Source organism: Hyperolius riggenbachi, chromosome 2 (genome assembly GCF_040937935.1).
Source record: "Hyperolius riggenbachi isolate aHypRig1 chromosome 2, aHypRig1.pri, whole genome shotgun sequence".
In the NCBI taxonomy this organism is placed as follows: domain Eukaryota; kingdom Metazoa; phylum Chordata; class Amphibia; order Anura; family Hyperoliidae; genus Hyperolius; species Hyperolius riggenbachi.
Genome location: NC_090647.1, coordinates 235286913 through 235308798, shown reverse-complemented (window position 1 = coordinate 235308798; position 21886 = coordinate 235286913). Strand labels below are relative to the sequence as shown.

The window sequence follows — 21886 nt, the reverse complement described above, 5'->3', positions numbered from 1 at the left end:
TGAAGGTAGTCCTCATCAGTAAAATTCTGAGAGGACTCTGCATAGGCAAGGCAGGAGGGAGGTGCTCAAGGAGGAGAGTGAGTCACCTTTACATCATCAGGCGCCTGTAGGCACGTGCCTACATGCCTTATGGTAAATCTGGCCCTGGTGATATGACTTGCTTGCCTTTTTTTTTTTAGAAGACCCTCTTTTGTTAGTATACAGAGCATGCTCTTGTTATATAGAAAATCTCTTCACTTATTTTACAGATCATTTACAGAGTTATAGTTACACATTTAGGAAATTTCTCTTTAACATTTTTAGCTGTACAAATGTGTTCATTTTATGTATTAAACCAATTGGTTCATAGTAACCACCGAATGTTCAATCGGAACTAGTAAAGTAGTCATGTTCTTTCACAGTGTAATCTTTTCACTGTATAACCCAGTTGTCCCCATATGCATGTCATGGGATCTATGTCAGTGATGATGGGATGTGACTGTCTTATGCTGCTAATATTGAGAACTTGGAATGAAGTAAATTATTAGACCTCTGAAGCTCCACCCCCCCACACCCCCCTTCCCTCTGCAAAACTGCTATGGTGTTTTCTTCTCTATGCGTTTGAAGCTCTTTGGCCATCTCCAATTGCATTGCCTTGGTCTGCCCCCAGCCTTTCAACCACAGCCTAATTGGTGGCTGCTGAGCTGGGGACAGGCCATTGAAACACAAGTGGCAGGGGCCACAGAGCTTCGGAACACTTCAGCCAGCTGGTGGGAAGTTACTGACATCTATTGATTTATAAGCAAGTGGATGAGCCTACCACCCACCGATCCTAGTAGCACAGACACAGAGTCTTGCATTACAGGCTCTGTCACTCACAGATATTTCACCCATTGTCCAGGGAGTAAGTATAGCTGACCGGGGTTCCCTGCAGCGATTTGTCAGTGCCCCCCAGTGCAATGGAAGCCTTATACATTACCTGCTTTGGCAGTCATGTCTGCTTCACTTCCTGATTAGTTAGAAAGTGCAGTGCAGCCAGTCAATCACCATGTGGGGTTTGAAGACGCGTTTTGATTGGCTGGCTCTATGGCACTTAGAAACTAACCAGGATATGGAAGAGTCACGACCGCCAGAGCAGGTAATGTATAAGTCTTCCGGGCTTCTACTGCACATACTGCATTGTTATTTTACAGTATGAGACTGCCCCAGCACCTCCCCCGGGCCCCCTCCCCAGCTGCCAGACCTCCCCGCCACAGCATTGGCAGCAGGATCTATTGTTACACTACTGCTCATGGTCCTCTTTAGCTTCAGCTACAGTATATCTATGTCCTCTTTGATCACAGGCAAGCCACAAGGATGTAGATATACATATTGTAGCTGATGCACAGCTGTGCACAATCGAGTATGCCCTTCGGCTGCAGCACTAATTGGTGAAAGGGAATCTGTGTTCCCTAAGCAAATTAGATTAATTTTCTCCCTAATTTTTAACATTTAAAACACTTTTAACTTCTCAGTACAAAGTGAAAAGTATACACTGCTGCAAAAACCCACCTTTACTTCAGAATCAAATATCATCACCATAAATTCTGATAGGAACATAATTTACGATTAGTGATAAATGGAATTAATGGACAAATAACATTTGTGGTTTTTATCTAGAGTAACAGAGTACCTCACAAGCTCACGGTGAACCTGAAATCCTAGGAGTGTATAAGGGGCTACAATGAACCAAAAAACCCTCTTACTAGAATGCTATGAAAAACAAAAATGTGCCTTCTTAAAACAAAACGTATTTGCAATTATTCAGGTTGGAGTGAGCACGGAAACGTCTCCCAGTGCATCACTGCTGAATATGCATATCATCCATTGTTGTCCCTGTAAACTGAACACACCTCCAGATCCACTGGAATGCAATGTCAGCTTGTTAAAAATAGAGCCACAATAATCCAACATGCATACAGACTGATTCAGATTGGTTGATCCTCATCAGTGCATGCCATGGATTAATGTGGCTCTATGGGGTAACACTTGAAACACCCAGAGTTACAGATTGCCCAGCTAGCTCATGGCGAACCAGAACCCCTAGGAGTGTGCAAGGGGCCACAATGGACCAAAAAGCCTAGGAGTTCTGGTTCACTATGAACTTGCTGGGTACTCTGTAACTCAGGGTGTTTTAAGTTCTACCTTATAGAGCCACATTACTCCATGCCAGAACTCCTCCTTCCTAGGCTGTTTGTTCCATTGTAGCCCCTTACACATGCCTAGGAGTGCTGGTTCACCATGAGCTTGCTCAGTAATCTGTAACTCTGAGTGTGTTAAGTCCTACCACATAGAGCAACATTAATCCATGCTATGCATTGATGAGGATCAACCAATCCGAAACAGTCAGTATGCATGTTGGATTATTGTATATTTAACAAGCAGATACATCATTGCATTCCAGCAGCTCTGGAGGTGTGTTTAGCTTACTGGGACAACATTGGATTTGTCCCTGTATTTGCATATTCAGCAGTGATGCACTGGGAGACTTCTCAGAGCTCACTCCATCCTGAATAATTGCAAATACTTTGTTTTAAGGAGGCACACTTGTTTTTCATGGTTTTTAACTACAGTAGTAGTAGTAGTAGTTTATTTTTAAACCGAAATTGGTAAAAACGGAGAAATAATGTATTTATTTCATTTTTTCCCCTTTTTTTTCTCATTAAAATACCTATAAACTGTTCTTGGGGGGGGGGGGGGGGGGGGGGGGGGGGGGGGGAATGCCACCCTATGAAAGTCCATTTTTGTTTTGTTATACATACAATACAATAATGCCTTATGGTACATTAATGCATTCATTCACTTATGGATTTTCAGTATTTTTTTTATTTTTGCACATAAACAGAAAAGGAATCATGAGATATAATTATTAATGACATGGCAATATGTTAAAACTATGGATGTGATGTTGTTATACAGTACCATTGATAAACATTTGTAATTTTTTTTCAGTTTGGGAAACCTCCAATTGAAGATCTTTTCAGTGACCTTCAAGATGGACGAAGACTTTTGGATCTTCTTGAAGGTCTTACTGGTCAAAAGCTGGTAGGTTGCTATGTTTTAAATTATTAGATTTGAATGCATTCTGAGGTACTCAATTATAATTATGCTTTTATGGTGTGTTTTTTGTGGACCCTGAAGTAGAGTGTATATCGTGAAACTAACCATTCCGCTATGTAGCCTAAACAGTGTAGGTAACTAACTGACTGTCATTATGCAAATATCAATTCTGAAAAGTTCTCCCGCAGAATGTATTGTATTTTAACATGAAATTATCTAAGAAATGAGTGCCAGTTAGCTAGCTAGGCTGTTTCTTTGCTAAAAAGAGTAGGTTAACTGCATGCATAACTTTCTGGTGTTTACTTCATCTCATAATAAGTAGGGAAATTGCTCAATAATGGCTTAAACACATACCCAACTGATTTTGCCCATTAGGGATCAGGAGCTTATCCCCTTTGGTGACATCGCTGGGCAGCACACGTGTGACAGCTGTGTAGCCGACGATGCGTTGTGTTGCTGTGCAAGGGGGGGGGGGGTGCGACGGGTAGAGTAGATCTGTCTGGCAGTTCGCTCATGGGTTCGGTATTGGGGGTTGTCGGGTGCTGTACACATGCCTGATTTATCGGCTGAGACAGTCCTTATCAGCTGCCTAAGCCTAATCAGGCATGTGTATGAGGCTTTACGGCTCAGGCACACTATAGCACTTTTCTGAGCGCTTTCAGGTCATCAGCTCTTTCTGAGCACTTTTACAAAATTGCTTCCATTCACTTGCATAAAAATCTCTGTAAAATCACATAAAAATAGCCGCGATTGCGTAAAATTTTTTACGTTTGTGATTTATGCAAATGTGGTGATTTTTACATGATTTTACCACGAATTTAATGCAAGTGAATGGGAGCAATTTTTTCAAAAGCATTCAGAAAGCTCCGATGACCTGAAAGCGCTCAGAAAAGTGCATATATTGTGTCCAGGCCCTTAGAGTGATAAAACCCATGTGCTCAGTGTTAGAAATAATAGCATTGTCAGCTATCTTATTGCACTGCTGCTGCCAATTTATTTGATTAACATGCAAGCAGCTTGCTCTCTGAGCAGTTTAATGGCTGGTTTAATGGCTGGTGTGCACTGTTACTCTATTCATTTTGATGTAGCTGTCCATAGCTGCAGTTGTAGCTGAGCATGTCTCCTTTATACCAACTACTGCTGCTGGTTGCCTGCTGCTTAGGCCATTGTGGTAGCACTAACCAAAAGATAACAATTTGCTATCCCGTGTTTTAGTAAATTGCTCTCAAAGTTCTTTTGAAGTACCCACCTTATTTTTTTTTCTTTTTGTTAGCCAACTATTGAGATGCTCTGAGACAGATGCTCCAGTGCTGGGATGTTTCTTATAGGATGCTTCTAGTTGCTTTCAAACACCAAAAATAAATTACCTGATGTCTGAAATTTGCAAGACCCCAGACTTGATTTATTTTTGTGTGTGTGTGATGGATATCATTGTAGAACATAAATAAGCCTTCAGAACTGACAGTATTCATTTAAAATTGTCTGCTATTAGGTGACAAAAGGTTGCAAACCTCATCTTAATCATATCTGACCATAATGAGAGTTCCTCAAAGGTTAATGAATTCTCAGTCGTGCAAATGCAGTGACATGCACAAGCCACAGCAGGACTTTTCTTTTAAATACATTAAGGAAACCTAATATAAGACAGTTTTAAGGGAGCTGAAGCTTCAAGTTTTCCAACAGCAACCAAGAAACGTAAAGGATTTAGAAAGTTTCTGCGAAGAGGAGTGGGTCAAAATCTCATGGAACTGTGTGCAAACTTGGTGACCAACTACAAGACCCAATTCTTGCCAAGAAGGTTTTGTATTAGGTTTCCTCTAAGTGCTTTACTTTCCCCTCACAACACAAAATCATTAGTAGATCACCTGGTATAGAAATTGTCCTAAGACTGAGGAAGGGACAGTAAGGGTAGCCATACATCAGGCAACTTGGTGGCCAATCGACTATGCAATTTGATTATTATAATCAGAATTGGATGAAAATCGGTGCTGCCTAGTGCATGCCCAATATCAGATTGAAATTGGTTGCATTTATATATTGGTCTGACATGCTGCAAAATGTAGGGCCAATTTGCTTAATCGAGTGCTCTTCAGTAACAGCGAGTGATATCCAGACGGGTGATGAAACACAGACACTGTCCCCCCTAATGTATAAATATGTATGTATTATAATGGCAGTATTTGTATAGCGCCTTTCTCCTGTCAGACTCAAAGCGCTTGCGAGGCAGCCACTAGAGCGCACTCAGTAGGCAGTAGCAGTGTTAAGGAGACTTGCCCAAGAAACTCCTCACTGAAATGTGTGCATGTATACATTACTTGCTCTGTGTCGCAGTGCCCACCCATCTTCTCAATCCACAGCTCTTCCGTTAGCCCCATACATGCCGGCAGCGTGTATGCGGATATGGAAGAGTGGTGGATTCAGAAGATGGACGGGCACTGCGACACAGGACAGGTCCAGCAAGTAGAAGAAGAGGGCTGTGCACATCCCTTGATAAAACATCACTTTTATTTAAATTCTACCAATTAAAAGGCATACTTTACATATTCCATGAAGCATAGAGAGAGGTACAAGGCTGGTGGGGAGGTCGACAGCTGTTTCGCGCCGTCACATACTGTGGCGCATCATCAGGACAACCACCCCTCAGAAGGTCACCCCTTAAATAGACTCCTACCCTTGTATGAGGAGCAGCCGCCAGGCACTGGACAGAATCGCGCCATCCATCATTGGAACGCACGCCGAGTGTGTACTGGAGGTGATGGTTACGGCGACTTCCGCCTGGTGGAGCGCACAGATCCGGAAGACGCGACAGCGTCATATCCGGCAGACGCTACACCAGGCGCATGCGTACTAAGGATGCGTCCGCGTCACAAAAAGTACGCCTGTCGACACATTTGAAGCGCATGAAGTATAGCGCATACGTCCAGAGAGACGCCTTGTAGAGCAAATCAGTATGCCATCAAGAAAATAGCCACAAGAGAGCAGCGTGGCTACATTAAGGCGTAAAATGTCCAGATAGAAATGTCGCTGCCATCTAGTGGTCATATCTGTTAGGGCCACTCTAATTTAATGATGGAAACGACATATAACATGGCAATTGCTCCTCCCTATCCCCCATTATAAATAAAACATTTTTTTAAAATTCAAATTTTCAATTGTGGATTTTAAACTGGCTACACCCACCATGAAGTGTCAGTCCAGGTCCATCAAAGTGGGGGGGGAGAAAAAGGGAAACCAATTCATGGCAGAAATCTACAAATAATAAATATACATCTGTGCAAATAGTATACTCACCACCCCACAGAGATGGACTATCCAACTGAGATCCAGTAGCTGAGGGCAGAAAAGGTATAGATTTATAAAGGGGTGACCACTGTACAAATGAGGTACAATAAAAAACATTAAAATATAAACACCTATATCAGATAAACACTGCTAAATTATTCTTTTCATTCAATCCTAAAGGTCCCACCGCATCAAAGTATGATATCCAAAAGCTTTCCCTTTGTAGGAGTTTTCGATGCCAGTCCCCGCCCCTCCCGTCTCGTCTAACCTGTTCCAGCCCCAAAAACCTTAATTTAGTCACATCACTATTGTGAGCTGCTCGAAAATGTTCTATTACTCTGGGGCACCCCACCCCGCTATGGACCGACCGGCAGTGGGCCTGGTAGCGATCTTTGAGCATATTTGTAGTCTCCCCAACGTAAATACGCTGGCAAGGACACAATAACGCATAGACCAGACCTCTAGTTCTGCAGTTGATGAACTGTTTGATCCTGCACGTCCGTCCAAAGCGGGTAAAGGTGCTACCCAGTTCCAAAAAACTACAACATGAGCACCTCTGACATTTAAAATTACCCGTTGGGCGATTAGAACCTAACCAGGTTTGAGACTGTGGGCTGATAAACTCACTATGTGTCAATCTATCTTTCAAGTTAGGAACCCGCTTATATGAGACACAGGGGCGGGACATACTCTTTGAGCAAAGTGCCTTGTCCTGTTGAATGATCCACCAGTTCTTATCTATTGCCCGTTTTATCTGGTAAAACATTGGTGAATAAGAAAAATGCATAAAAAAACCTATCCTGGACACATTTGCGATTCCTTTCTTTTTTATGTAGTAACAGTGAGGCTCTATCCTTAGAAGCTGCCCGAGAAAATGCTTGCTGGATTACATTTGACTTATATCCTCTGTCTAATAATTTGGTCTTGAGGTCCTCAGACTGTACCAGGAAGGTCTCCCATGTGCTAGCATTCCTCCGCAACCGGAGGAACTGCCCATAGGGGACCCCCCTGATCGTAGAGGAAGGATGGTAGCTGGTAGCACTAAGAAGTGTATTGACTGCTGTGGGTTTTCTATGAGTTTTGGTTATTAGCATCCCTCCCTGTGCCTGTATATCCAAATCCAAAAACTGCAATTGTTGATCTCCCCAAGTATATGTGAAGGCCATGTTGACTACATTGGAATTCAAGTATTCCATAAACTCCTCAAATTCCCCTAATTGTCCCTCCCACACTATAAGGATATCATCTATATAGCGGGTCCAGAGTTTAATCCGCTCCAGGAACCCATTCCTCGATGAATAGATGTAATCAGCCTCCCAGCGGCCCATAAAGAGGCCGGCATAGGTCGGGGCCACAGGGCTCCCCATTGCCGTGCCGACCTCCTGATGGTACCACTGGCCCTGTGGCCACGACCTATGCCGGCCTCTTTATGGGCCGCTGAGAGGCTGATTACATCTATTCATCGAGGAATGGGTTCCTGGAGCGGATTAAACTCTGGACCCGCTATATAGATGATATCCTTATAGTGTGGGAGGGACAATTAGGGGAATTTGAGGAGTTTATGGAATACTTGAATTCCAATGTAGTCAACATGGCCTTCACATATACTTGGGGAGATCAACAATTGCAGTTTTTGGATTTGGATATACAGGCACAGGGAGGGATGCTAATAACCAAAACTCATAGAAAACCCACAGCAGTCAATACACTTCTTAGTGCTACCAGCTACCATTCTTCCTCTACGATCAGGGGGGTCCCCTATGGGCAGTTCCTCCGGTTGCGGAGGAATGCTAGCACATGGGAGACCTTCCTGGTACAGTCTGAGGACCTCAAGACCAAATTATTAGACAGAGGATATAAGTCAAATGTAATCCAGCAAGCATTTTCTCGGGCAGCTTCTAAGGATAGAGCCTCACTGTTACTACATAAAAAAGAAAGGAATCGCAAATGTGTCCAGGATAGGTTTTTTATGCATTTTTCTTATTCACCAATGTTTCACCAGATAAAACGGGCAATAGATAAGAACTGGTGGATCATTCAACAGGACAAGGCACTTTGCTCAAAGAGTATGTCCCGCCCCTGTGTCTCATATAAGCGGGTTCCTAACTTGAAAGATAGATTGACACATAGTGAGTTTATCAGCCCACAGTCTCAAACCTGGTTAGGTTCTAATCGCCCAACGGGTAATTTTAAATGTCAGAGGTGCTCATGTTGTAATTTTTTGGAACTGGGTAGCACCTTTACCCGCTTTGGACGGACGTGCAGGATCAAACAGTTCATCAACTGCAGAACTAGAGGTCTGGTCTATGCGTTATTGTGTCCTTGCCAGCGTATTTACGTTGGGGAGACTACAAATATGCTCAAAGATCGCTACCAGGCCCACTGCCGGTCGGTCCATAGCGGGGTGGGGTGCCCCAGAGTAATAGAACATTTTCGAGCAGCTCACAATAGTGATGTGACTAAATTAAGGTTTTTGGGGCTGGAACAGGTTAGACGAGACGGGAGGGGCGGGGACTGGCATCGAAAACTCCTACAAAGGGAAAGCTTTTGGATATCATACTTTGATGCGGTGGGACCTTTAGGATTGAATGAAAAGAATGATTTAGCAGTGTTTATCTGATATAGGTGTTTATATTTTAATGTTTTTTATTGTACCTCATTTGTACAGTGGTCACCCCTTTATAAATCTATACCTTTTCTGCCCTCAGCTACTGGATCTCAGTTGGATAGTCCATCTCTGTGGGGTGGTGAGTATACTATTTGCACAGATGTATATTTATTATTTGTAGATTTCTGCCATGAATTGGTTTCCCTTTTTCTCCCCCCCACTTTGATGGACCTGGACTGACACTTCATGGTGGGTGTAGCCAGTTTAAAATCCACAATTGAAAATTTGAATTTTAAAAAAATGTTTTATTTATAATGGGGGATAGGGAGGAGCAATTGCCATGTTATATGTCGTTTCCATCATTAAATTAGAGTGGCCCTAACAGATATGACCACTAGATGGCAGCGACATTTCTATCTGGACATTTTACGCCTTAATGTAGCCACGCTGCTCTCTTGTGGCTATTTTCTTGATGGCATACCGATTTGCTCCACAAGGCGTCTCTCTGGACGTATGCGCTATACTTCATGCGCTTCAACTGTGTCGACAGGCGTACTTTTTGTGACGCGGACGCATCCTTAGTACGCATGCGCCTGGTGTAGCGTCTGCCGGATATGACGCTGTCGCGTCTTCCGGATCGGTGCGCTCCACCAGGCGGAAGTCGCCGTAACCATCACCTCCAGTACACACTCGGCGTGCGTTCCAATGATGGATGGCGCGATTCTGTCCAGTGCCTGGCGGCTGCTCCTCATACAAGGGTAGGAGTCTATTTAAGGGGTGACCTTCTGAGGGGTGGTTGTCCTGATGATGCGCCACAGTATGTGACGGCGCGAAACAGCTGTCGACCTCCCCACCAGCCTTGTACCTCTCTCTATGCTTCATGGAATATGTAAAGTATGCCTTTTAATTGGTAGAATTTAAATAAAAGTGATGTTTTATCAAGGGATGTGCACAGCCCTCTTCTTCTACTTGCTGGATCTACAATCAATTCTTCTGGTTTGATGCACTCCCTCAGTGAATACTCAGTTTGCCTGTGCATGGTTGCCTTTTGATATATTGCGACACAGGACAGGTAATGTATGAATGCATACAAACACGCACATTTATACATTACACAGTGGTGAGGCAGCAGGCACAGCATTGAGGACAATTTCTGAGAGATTGAATGCAGAATTTGATCAGGTATTGGCCTGCGGTGTATGGACAGCCGACAGATCGCTCTTTAATTAGATTAAATTAGAGGAAAATGTGTCTCTTGGTCGAACGTGTCCATCATCACTAGATTGTTAGCCCTGCAGAGCAACTTTAATGCCTGGTACACACAATGAGATTTTCTGGCAGATTTACTGCTAGATCAATTGTTTCCTGCATGTCTGATCTGATTTCTGATCAATTTTCCACAGAAGTAAACAGAAAATCGTTCGGAAATCAAGTCGGACATGATGGAAATAATCGATCTGGCAGTAAATCTGCCAGAAAATCTCATTGTGCATACCAGGCATAACGGCTACAGTAGAGTCTCAGTTATAAGTGTTGCACAGTGGGAGACATGACAGTGCCTGCAAACAAACCCCATGCCTGAATGATTTATCTGCCATGGGGAGCAGAGCTCCATAAACTGGACTATATTACACACCCAGCATACACTACAGGCAAAGAGAGGGATGGGGAGTTAGAGATTTATCTGCCATGGTGAGCAGAGCTCCAGAAACTGGACTATATTACACACCCAGCATACACTAAAGGCAAAGAGAGGGAGGGGGAGTTAGTGATTTATCTGCCATGGTGAGCAGAGCTCCAGAAACTGGACTATATTACACACCCAGCACACACTACAGGCAAAGAGAGGGAGGGGGAGTTAGTGATTTATCTGCCATGGTGAGCAGAGCTCCAGAAACTGGACTATATTACACACCCAGCATACACTACAAGCAAAGAGAGGGAGGGGGAGTTAGTGATTTATCTGCCATGGTGAGCAGAGCTCCAGAAACTGGACTATATTACACACCCAGCATACACTACAGGCAAAGAGAGGGATGGGGAGTTAGTGATTTATCTGCCATGGTGAGCAGAGCTCCATAAACTGGACTATATTACACACCCAGCATACACTACAGGCAAAGAGAGGGAGGGGGAGTTAGTGATTTATCTGCCATGGTGAGCAGAGCTCCAGAAACTGGACTATATTACACACCCAGCATACACTACAGGCAAAGAGAGGGAGGGGGAGTTAGTGATTTATCTGCCATGGTGAGCAGAGCTCCAGAAACTGGACTATATTACACACCCAGCATACACTACAAGCAAAGAGAGGGAGGGGGAGTTAGTGATTTATCTGCCATGGTGAGCAGAGCTCCAGAAACTGGACTATATTACACACCCAGCATACACTACAGGCAAAGAGAGGGAGGGGGAGTTAGTGATTTATCTGCCATGGTGAGCAGAGCTCCAGAAACTGGACTATATTACACACCCAGCATACACTACAGGCAAAGAGAGGGAGAGGGAGTTAGTGATTTAACTGCCATGGTGAGCAGAGCTCCAGAAACTGGACTATATTACACACCCAGCATACACTACAGACAAAGAGAGGGAGGGGGAGTTAGTGATTTATCTGCCATGGTGAGCAGAGCTCCAGAAACTGGACTATATTACACACCCTGCATACACTACAGGCAAAGAAAGGGAGGGGGGGGGGGGTGTTAGTGATTTATCTGCACCAGTGGGCAGAGCTCCAGAAACTGGACTATATTACACACCCTGCATACACTATAGACAAAGGGGAGTGTTAGCTTCAGTGATAATTAGTGCACAAATTATGACCTAATGGACTTCCCCACAGCGGTGACATACCCCCTCGAGGAAGACCTACCACTAACCTAGCAATAAAAACATAATCCCTCGTGCTGCTATTCATAAAAGGTATACACATTTCATAAAACAAACACACAGACAAATGATCAGCGCTCAAGGATGCACCTGAATTGTAAGGCTCCAGGGGGGCTCTGCTTCATTGCCTCTGATGGCTTACAATTCAGGTGCATCCTTGAGCGCTGATCATTTGTCTGTGTGTTTGTTTTATGAAATGTGTATACCTTTTATGAATAGCAGCACGAGGAATTATGTTTTTATTGCTAGGTTAGTGGTAGGTCTTCCCCGAGGGGGTACGTCACCGCCGTGGGGAAGTCCATTAGGTCATAATTTGTGCACTAATTATCACTGAAGCTAACACCCCCCTTTTGTCTATAGTGTATGCAGGGTGTGTAATATAGTCCAGTTTCTGGAGCTCTGCCCACCGGTGCAGATAAATCACTAACCCCCCCTTCCTCTCTTTGCTTGTAGTGTATGCTGAGCGTGTAATATAGTCCAGTTTCTGAAACTCTGCTCCCCATTGCAGATAAATCATTAAGGTATAGGGTTTGTTTGAAGGCGCTGCCATGTCTCCCACTGTGCAAAATTGAATGTAAGTATACTAGTGGCTAGCTGCATTCACGGTTTTTAAATTCACTCTTACATTTTTAGATTAGAATTTAGCACATCATTTGCATCTGTTTTGCATCCAAGGTATGTATTCAGCCGTAGGGGTCACTGCATTGCCTCTGATGGCTTACAATTCAGGTCCATCCTTGTGCGCTGATAATTTGTCTGTGTGTTTCAGTTATAAGTGTGCTTTCTGGTTGCTTGAAACTCAATATTAAAAATACGCTTAGCTAGTTCATTACTATACCCCACTATATATACACATACCATGAACTCTGTATTAAATGTTAAAATACAGTAATTGAAAGTATATTAACCTTGGGGTAGCCATGGAACCCAATCTTTAAGCACAGCATTAGCCCATACACAGCTTAAAGTGGTCTGAAACTCTGACATAACATTCAATAAAAATGTATTTTCCTACTTTTTATTACTCATAGAGTTATCATATTTGCTTTTGTGCACAAGTAATATTGTTTCTCTACAAATTACAAGTTTCCAAAGCGTAGTTTATCTTGCCCTGAAACCTGCCATTGCATTTTATTCTTTTTCTATTATAACTGCTTTTTATTATATATGAAAATCATCTAATGAGCTATTCTGAACTCTGTGTGTGCCTGAAGCAAAGACCGATTTTCAGAGAGTGTTTGCTACGTTCCAGTGTTGATACATTTGTGTTTAACAAGTAAAAAATGTACTGTTATCTCCAGTTTGGATGCGGATTTGAAGCTGAATAGTAGGTCAAAGTGCTTTGTTTAACCATTTCAGTGATGTTCTGCTAGAATTTTTTGTGGGATAGTAGCTTTAAAGCTGTAAGGAATCTTTTAGAGCTAAGTAGAAATGCTGACTTTCAGACCACTTTAAGAAGTTGTGCTTCAACACTGTGAGTACTGTTGGTAATTTGCACTGGTTGGTTGAGACATTGAGGAAAACCAGGACTCTACTGTATTACCATTATAAACACTGTAACTAGTGTGAGAATTTAAACCAAGTTTACAGGATCTATTACCTGTTTTGAATTTCAAGAGGGTAAGTAGGATTAACACTTGCTCAAAACCGATAAAAATTCCCAAACTGCAGGGGTTATAAACAGAAACCTTTGCTGAAAAAATGGCTTTTTAACTTCCACAAATTTCTTGAGAATGTACTGTCCATTCTTGTTATTGGAAAAAGAATGATAGGATCTTCATAATTCCCTTAATATGTAATCTGAAAACCAGAACTGTTCATTAACATCTTTGTGTGAAGGCCAACTTCTGTATGAAAGCTTTTGCATAAACGAAAGACTGAAAATAGATGTTATTATTGACTTTTTCCCTTTTTCATAGCAAGAAAAAGGGAAAAAAAAGTTTGTATGCCATAGGGCAGCATCTATAGTTGTTTTTTCCACAAATGTTTTAATAAATTAGACATACAGTATACTACATAGACAAATTGTTAAGACCGAAAAAGCAGTCTAATTGTAAACAGGACAAAGGCAGGCAGAGGTTTAGCATACTATCTTTATAACCTCTAGAAAATTTAAATCATGCTGTGCTTTATTTTTAAAAGTTATCAATTCATTAAATTATAACATCTATTTTCTCACAACTAGCCTTTAGTGACAAGTATCTCATCCTAACCAAGTGGGGAAAGGGGCTACTTATCTGAGATGAAAAACTAACTATAACAAGTAACTTGTCTATATATCTTATCTAAAGTTTAGACAGTTTACACAGCTAATCTAGCTGCAAACATCTTCACTAGAATATGATTATTTCTTCCTGTGATACAACGACATCAGCCATGTTGTTTGTAAACATTACAAACAGGCAAGCTTATCTGCATCTTCTGTGGAAAAAAAAAACGAATCTCCCTCCTCCTCCCTCTGCCTCTGAAATCTCTGGCTAGTAATTCCTCCCCCTCCCCCTGCCCAGAATGAGATCCCATGAGCCCTTTGCTTCTGCCAAGGCTCCCTGAAAAACCGTGGGCAAGGCTTGTTTAGTTTATAGGGAATTAGAGTATTAAAACTAAAACAAAAAGTATTTGGCTTGAGGAATGCCCTATAAACAACAATAGGAAAGGAAAACAATTATGCAATGAGTAAAAGTTCATCTTGGATCCACTTTAAAGTAAATATGAATTGAAAAAGAAAAGTTACTTAAGCAGATGGAAGGCTCTGGATCCCATAGAGTCTTCATGTCCACTCACCATATCCTCATTTCAGCGCTATTATCCAGGTAAAGTTATTTAATTTTCAGGTTAAATACATTTTCTGCACTTCTCAGGCAGGCTTGGGAAGTACTCAGGTCCCTGTGTACTTCAAAAGACAAGTTGTTCTGTACTATGCATGTGTGAGTCAGGGGCATAGGAATAGGGGGTGCAGAGGTTGCAACCGCATCGGGGCCCTGGGGACAGAGGGGCCCCCCAGGAGCCCTCCCTCAATTTCAGTATTAGCGCTCTATTGGTCCTGTGTTCATAATAATCACTTCTATAGATACATTGAATAGTGGTAATCATTAACAAAGTGTTCCCCATTCCCTTCTTGCACCTCTGACTCTGTAATTGGCATTGACAGGTTTTGGTGCGCCATATCAATTGTTATGTTAGGGCCCCAATCAATTGTTATGCTTAGAGGGCCCCAATGTAAAACTTGCATCGGGGCCCACAGCTCCTTATCTATGCCACTGGTGTGAGTGCAGAGCTGCACATACAGTGCAGAGCCACCAGGGCCGGGCTGAGGCAGAGGTGACAGAGGCTCCAGTCTCAGGGCGCAGTGTGGAAGGGGGCGCACAACTCACTCAGCTATCATTCCCCTATTGTGTTTGAAGCAGAGAGAAATAAGAAAAGGGGATATACGGCAGTGACTGCAAGACCGATAACTAGAGATTAAGGTGTTGGGGGCCTTGGGGCACCTCTTAGTCTAATAGCAAACAGTGTGTGCGACTGGGGTGGGAGGGATGGAGAGGGCGCACTTTGGTGTCTCAGCTTTGGGTGCTGTAAGACCTTGTCCCAGCTCTGAGAGCCATTCCTCTTTGGAAGCACAGGGAGATTTTCTGAGTACTTCTGAAGCCTGAATGTAGAGTCCCCGAAGATACAGCTGGGTGCAAATTTTAAGTGGGAAAGGGGTAGAATGATATTGAGAGAGGATCGAGAAGACTTTGTGGGATCCATAGCCTTCCCTCTCCAAGTATTTAACCCGAAGCAAGGTTCCATGCTTAAGTTTGCTTTAAACCCTTTTTTACCCCCCACTGTAAACAGAGCTTTATGTTAGGCTTCTACCAGGCTCCCTTCTAGGACGCACAGTGAAGCGCTGCTGGAGGAAACATACAGCAAAAGCACACCATGCTGCACAGAAAACATGCATTTTCTTTGACTTGTTGGGCTCTACTTTTTGTGACGATAAATTATCTTCTACTCATACAGCTGAAGAGATGCAAGAGCATTCTCTAGAAGTAGTGAAGTCCACATAAGAAAAAAACTCCTTACTTCATCAGGTACATATCAGTATACCATAATATCATACAGCCAGCTGGGGAAGGAGATTTCTAGACAGAATTTCCCAAGACTGTTGTTTGTCAGCACTCCACTGTGTTGAGCAAAAGAGATAAGAGAGCTGTTACAGTCCTCTCCTCCCCTGGCCGGTCACATGGTAACATAACATGGTAACATAGTGTACTAATTGGCAGCTGATAGGCTAGAAAGATGATTCAATTACTCTGCATGCAATACTCCCCAATCAAAGAAAAGCAGCTTTTGCACTTGTGACTCATCAACTATATCAGCAGAAGAAAATTTAGCAGAAGCGGACACAGGCCCATACAGGCCGTGCACCACAGTTAGGGCATGATTATCCTCTAGGCTCTTCTGTGTGTATTTCTCTCTGTAATCCATGAGGAACAGTGATATTTGTTTGTGGCCCAGTCATATACAAGTATAAAAAATATGCTACAGTAATACAGTGCCTACAGAATATGACCTAGGTTCATTAACTTTTATGCTATCAACATTATTTGGATCCAACCATAATCTGCTATGACCATTCATTTATTCCACCATAATCTGTTACGCCCCATTCATTTATTCTGCACAGGGGCCTACTGTTGGCTTTGTCCACCACTGGAATTTGGCTTTACATAAAACAGAACAAAACCATAGTAACCAGGAGCGTAACTAGGAATCGCCGGGCCCCCTGCAGAAATTCTGAGCGGGCCCCCCTCCCCCTAGGTCCGCTTAGGGCCATTTTGGGGGGCTGGAGGGGTCACAGCACGAGGGGAGAGCTTGGTAGCATGACTCGGTGGGGAGGGGGGGCGGTCCTCATCTCGGGCTCTGCGCTTCCCTCCAGCATTGAATAGTGCGTATGCAGGTGGTGGGCAGCGGCAGATACATACCTTCCTTGCATTCAACGGATGTTCCTTTCTCTAGCTTCTGACGCGACTTCCTGTATAAACAGGTAGTAGCGTCAGACACTAGAGGGAGAAACATCTGCGCTGGAACACAAGGAAGGTATGTATCTGCCGCTGCCCGCCGCCTGCATACGCACTATTCAATGCTGGAGGGGAGTGCCCGAGGTGAGGGAGGGGGGGGCCGTCCCCCCTCCCCACCTATGTGCTACCAAGCTCTCCCCTCATGCTGCGACCCCTCCAGCCTCTAAAAATGGCCCTGAGCGGGCACTCCCCCCCCCCCCTGCATTCCCTATTGTTACGCCCACAGTAATTGGGCGTGGGAGCATTGCAGAGCTTTAAAGTCTTAGCTTGTTCTTATTTCTATAAAATAGCTTGTTTTTATTTCTATAAAAGTTGGCATCACAGATGAAGAGTTTGAAAAGTCTGCAGGTTTCATGGTTCTGTAAATACCAGCAAGGAATTCTATCTGTTCAAACTGCAGGCAATATAGCCAGTGTAAAATTACACCAATGATTCAGATTTACTTTAATTCTCTATATCACAAAGGAACTAGCCAAAAGTGAGGCAGCTGGCATGATCTGTGTAAACAGAAGAATATAAATCTGTTTTATTTGACCTGAGCAAATCCTGTAATACTGTAAACTAGTAGGAAGGAAGGTTAATATTTACAGACCGAGTATTAAAAACATGAGAACTCTTTCTATAAACATTTACAGGTTGCCAGCTGCAAATATTTAATAATAACCCCTGAGTTCTAATGACACAATTAGCTTTGGCGTGCTCATTGTTAAACATTTTCATGGCAAAGTCCTCGTACTACAAGCCATCCCTGATTTATAGAAGCACAACACTAGCACAAATCACATTTCTTTACTGCTATTCAAATGCATCACTTCTCTGCATTGAACAGAAATTCCAGACATCACGTATAAGTTTAAATAGAAGGATAGAAAATCTGCACACTGAGATGATCCTTGTGGTTCTTTTGCCCATAAGAACCATGGGAATTGTCATTCTGTTCACCATGTATATTGTTGACTCATGTTTAATGCTTGCTATTTTAAGAACAAAATGTGGCAAATGAAAGCCTTAAGCATTATGCAATCAGACTCTATTGTCCCAACTTCCATCAGTCATATCGTTGAGGAACACTTGCTCTGAAGCACAATGTCGGCCTTGGTCTAAGGGCAAAGTGTCCCTGAGTAATTGTACAGTTTTCAATTCAAATTCTAGCAGCAAACAGGTTTTTAGCATTAGTCAGATAAGTACGCAACGGAAAAAAAGATGTTATTCTGCTAAGGTGGAACTCTAGGATTGCAGGCTAGAACATTGTGCTTAGATAACAGTTCCTGTTTATACACAGTTTGTCACCTTGGGTTTCTCACAAGTGATACCAAAGTGATGTTCTCATTATGAATGATACTGAATGAGAAAGTCTGTCTAGGGGGCATGGGGGAGGAGTGATATCTTCTAACTGTGCTCAAAACCACAAGCATGCAAGGGGACCACTATTGCAAAACATTCAAAAATGTAGAATAAATACATTTAAGATGTACATCTGCCCAAGGGTTAAACACACTATAAATTGTTTTTTTCTATGTTGTTGTTACTTACAATAGGTATTATGAATCTGGCATTTCTGACATGTTTTTATTAGCACATCTCTTAATTGTGGATTTTCCATCATCCTTTTTTATAATCACTTTGGACTGTGCCACTGCCAACCAGGGGGTGCCTTTAAAAGTAAAGGAATTCATGAGAATCTCTCATGAGGAGAAGGGCTAGTCTAAAATATGTGAGAACTGTCAGATTTATATTAATACTATACATGACAGCTACATGGGGAAAAAAATTAAATGTAGGACTGGGGCTCAGCTATGATATTGATCAAAAAATAAGGATAATAAAAATTGCATCCTGCAGAAAGAAAACAGAGACAACAGGAGCCCAAATGGTGCAGTATGTCACAGTACCAGAAGTGTGTAAAATATGCGGATGAATTATACTCACAAAGGTGGGTTGCAGAAGGGCAACCAATCACTAGAAGCAGGTGGAGATGTATAACCCCGACTCCACTCGGGTGACCAGACAGAGCTGGTGATGGTCGCACTCTTGATAAAAAGCAAACCTCAAATGACCTAAATTGGTCAAAGAGGGTTGATCCCCGTCCAAAAGGAGGGTGAAGGCACAGGATAAAGGGGAAAGAGGTGCCCAGAGAAGATAAAATGTGTTAAAAACAAGTAAAATGAAAAAAAGTGAGGTGGCTTACCTCAATGAACACAAATTCACATAATAGAATTGTATTGTCCTGGCAACACGTTTTGTGGGTGCAAACCCACTTCCTCAGGCCAAATAGCAGTGCCTAATAGTGCTTGTAGCCACAAATAATGCACCTTATTTGTGGCTACAAGCACTATTAGGCACTGCTATATTGCCTGAGGAAGTGGGTATGCACCCACGAAATGTGTTGCCAGTGCAATAAAATACTATTAATACGTGAATTTGTTTTCATTGACGTAAGCCACCTCACTTTTTTCATTTTATTTGTTTTTAATGCATTTTATCTTCCCTGGGTGCCTCTTTCCCCTTTATCCTATGATATTGCTTTCCTGTGTGGGTAGGTGGGGGATAGAGGTAATATTTTAGAAAGTTCTGCACTTTGGGAGTATGGTATATAGGTAGTGATATGCTAGGGGAGGCGAGTAAGTGTTAGATGTAAGTATAGGGCTATGCAAGGGGAGGGGTGTTAGTGTTAGGCGTATGTATAGTGATTTGCTTTGGAGGGGTTAGTGTTAGGTGACAGGCAAGCTGATCGCAGCAAGCACATTTGCAATACATACTTGACAAATGTATCTCTTATATGTTATTTAGGTAAATATCTCAGTATAAAAGATCAGTGGACAAGTGGAAAAAATAATAAAATAAACTGATAGGAAAATTATTTTGTAAAAATAAAAAAAAATGTCATGCACGTACCAACTTAAATTAATCAAGTAGCAACAAAAATGAGGATTGGCTCTTGGGTGCATGAAAAAAATGCATGTAATAGCTTTATTACAAATAACTCATATAGCATAAAAGACATACAAACTAGAAATTATATCGAAACCCCCCACAAAAAGCCTAAAATTCAAATACTACCCCCAAACTGGGCATCATCCCACTAACAGAACAATATGGGGCTGCAGTCCCCAGAACTTCTCCAATATATATGGTTCAAAGGCAGTTTAATATGGACACTCAAAAGCGAAACAATGCGACATCCATGGAATGATATACATGCAGCCAAGTGAGCATATAGCCAGTATACCTGTAGTGATCATGCACTCATACAATATGGACTAATAGTCTCTTAAGACACATGGATCATTGATCTTTCATTATGCATATGCCCCCAATCGCAGGGTTGACATAGTAACAGTTCATCAGATCATAATGGGATCTCCCAAATGACAATGGTGATCCTTGTCATAAACTGTGAGTCCCCCAATCACAGGGAATAGGCAGTGGTTAGTAAAGCAGCTTGATGAGGATGTAGATAAAGCAAAGCAAAGTGAAGCAAGTCCATGCAAGATAAGCGTGGTAATTGTCCATGCAAATTAGGTTTTCTTGTATTCCTGTATTGTCATATTGCTGTTTGTCACCCCTAAATATTGTCTGTAACCTAAATTAATGTCCAGCACTGCGTAATATGTTGGTGCTTTATAAATAATAATAATAATAATAATAATAATAATTAGGTAAAGCGGGTCCATGCAGATAAATATGGTGAGTGACCATGGAAAGTCGCATAGTTACCAGTCCTTGTTGAGCAATGCTGCCATATAGATGTATGGATGAGGTCCGGTAGAGGTTCTTATGGTGTGCCCAGAGGAGTAAGATAGCTGTCAGTCATGCCTGACATGTTTCGCAGCACTAGTGGCCTTTTCAAAGGCTAGACAGCAACAGAGTAATACTTTTAGATGTCATCCATGCGTCTTTTAAGTGCCACAGTGTCCTCCCCCTCTACCGCCGCCAACCAACCACGTCACCGCGCACGCCCATCCAAAGCCATAGGCGGGCGCGTGCGCAGCACGGCACTGGAGCGCATAAGCGCTCCAATAGAGCGACACCCGGAAGCGCTGCAGCCTCATATTGTTCTGGTAGTGGAATGATGCCCAGTTTGGGGGTAGTATTTGAATTTTAGGTTTTTTTGTGGGGGGGTTTGATATAATTTCTAGTTTGTATGAGTTATTTGTAATAAAGCTATTATATGTATTTTTTCATGCTCCCAAGAGCCAGTCCTCATTTTTGTTGCTACTTTATCTCTTATATGTATGCATACACATGTATTTCAAATTTTACACTTTTTCACAATGGTGGTCTTTAAGTTTAAAAAGTAACTCCAGTGAAAATAATGTAATAAAAATGTGCTTTATTTTTACAATAATTGTCTATAAATGATTGTCAGTGTTTGCCTGTTGCAAAATCTTTAATTTCCCTGATTTACATTATGACATTTATAACATGGTGATATTTTTACTGCTGGCAGGTGATGTCAGTGGAAGGAGATGCTGCTTGCTTTTTGGCAGTTGGAAACAACTGTAAACCGCTGTTATTTCCCACAATGCAGCAAGGTTCCCACAGTGTGATGTCAGAACCATGGTCCTGACATCACACTGTAGTAGGGGTTTCACCATAATATCAGCAATACAGAGCCCCCTGATGATCCATTTGAGAAAAGGTGAACATTTGTTGTGGGGAAGGGTGTATCAGCTACTGATTAGGATGAAGTTCAATTCTTGGCTACGGTTTCTTTTTAAGGTTTCACAAGTTCACCCTGCTATTAAAGTCAATGGGGCTTGCCATGAACATGCGTTCGCAAACCCAAAAACTTGATGTTCGGCCATCCCTAGTTAGAGGAAGCTTACACATTAATAGCTCTGAGTACACATCATTTGAAGTAATAACTCAATTTTCTGTACCAGCTGAGAGGTTAACTAAGGAAACATGTTGTGACAAGTGATGATCAATGAGATGCAAATAATATCTCCTTACATTCAAATTTCATGTA

General features: G+C 42.3%; 1 protein-coding gene across 12 annotated transcripts in view; it reads left to right on the top strand.

Annotated features, from left to right (window-relative positions):
- DMD (dystrophin) overlaps nt 1–21886 on the top strand; it is a 3066377-nt gene that overhangs the window by 666026 nt on the left and 2378465 nt on the right. For all 12 annotated transcript variants that reach the window (XM_068268325.1, XM_068268327.1, XM_068268324.1 and 9 more), the window contains exon 3: nt 2971–3063. In XM_068268325.1, the coding sequence (XP_068124426.1) occupies nt 2971–3063 (93 nt within the window). The remainder of the gene's footprint in view (nt 1–2970; nt 3064–21886) is intronic.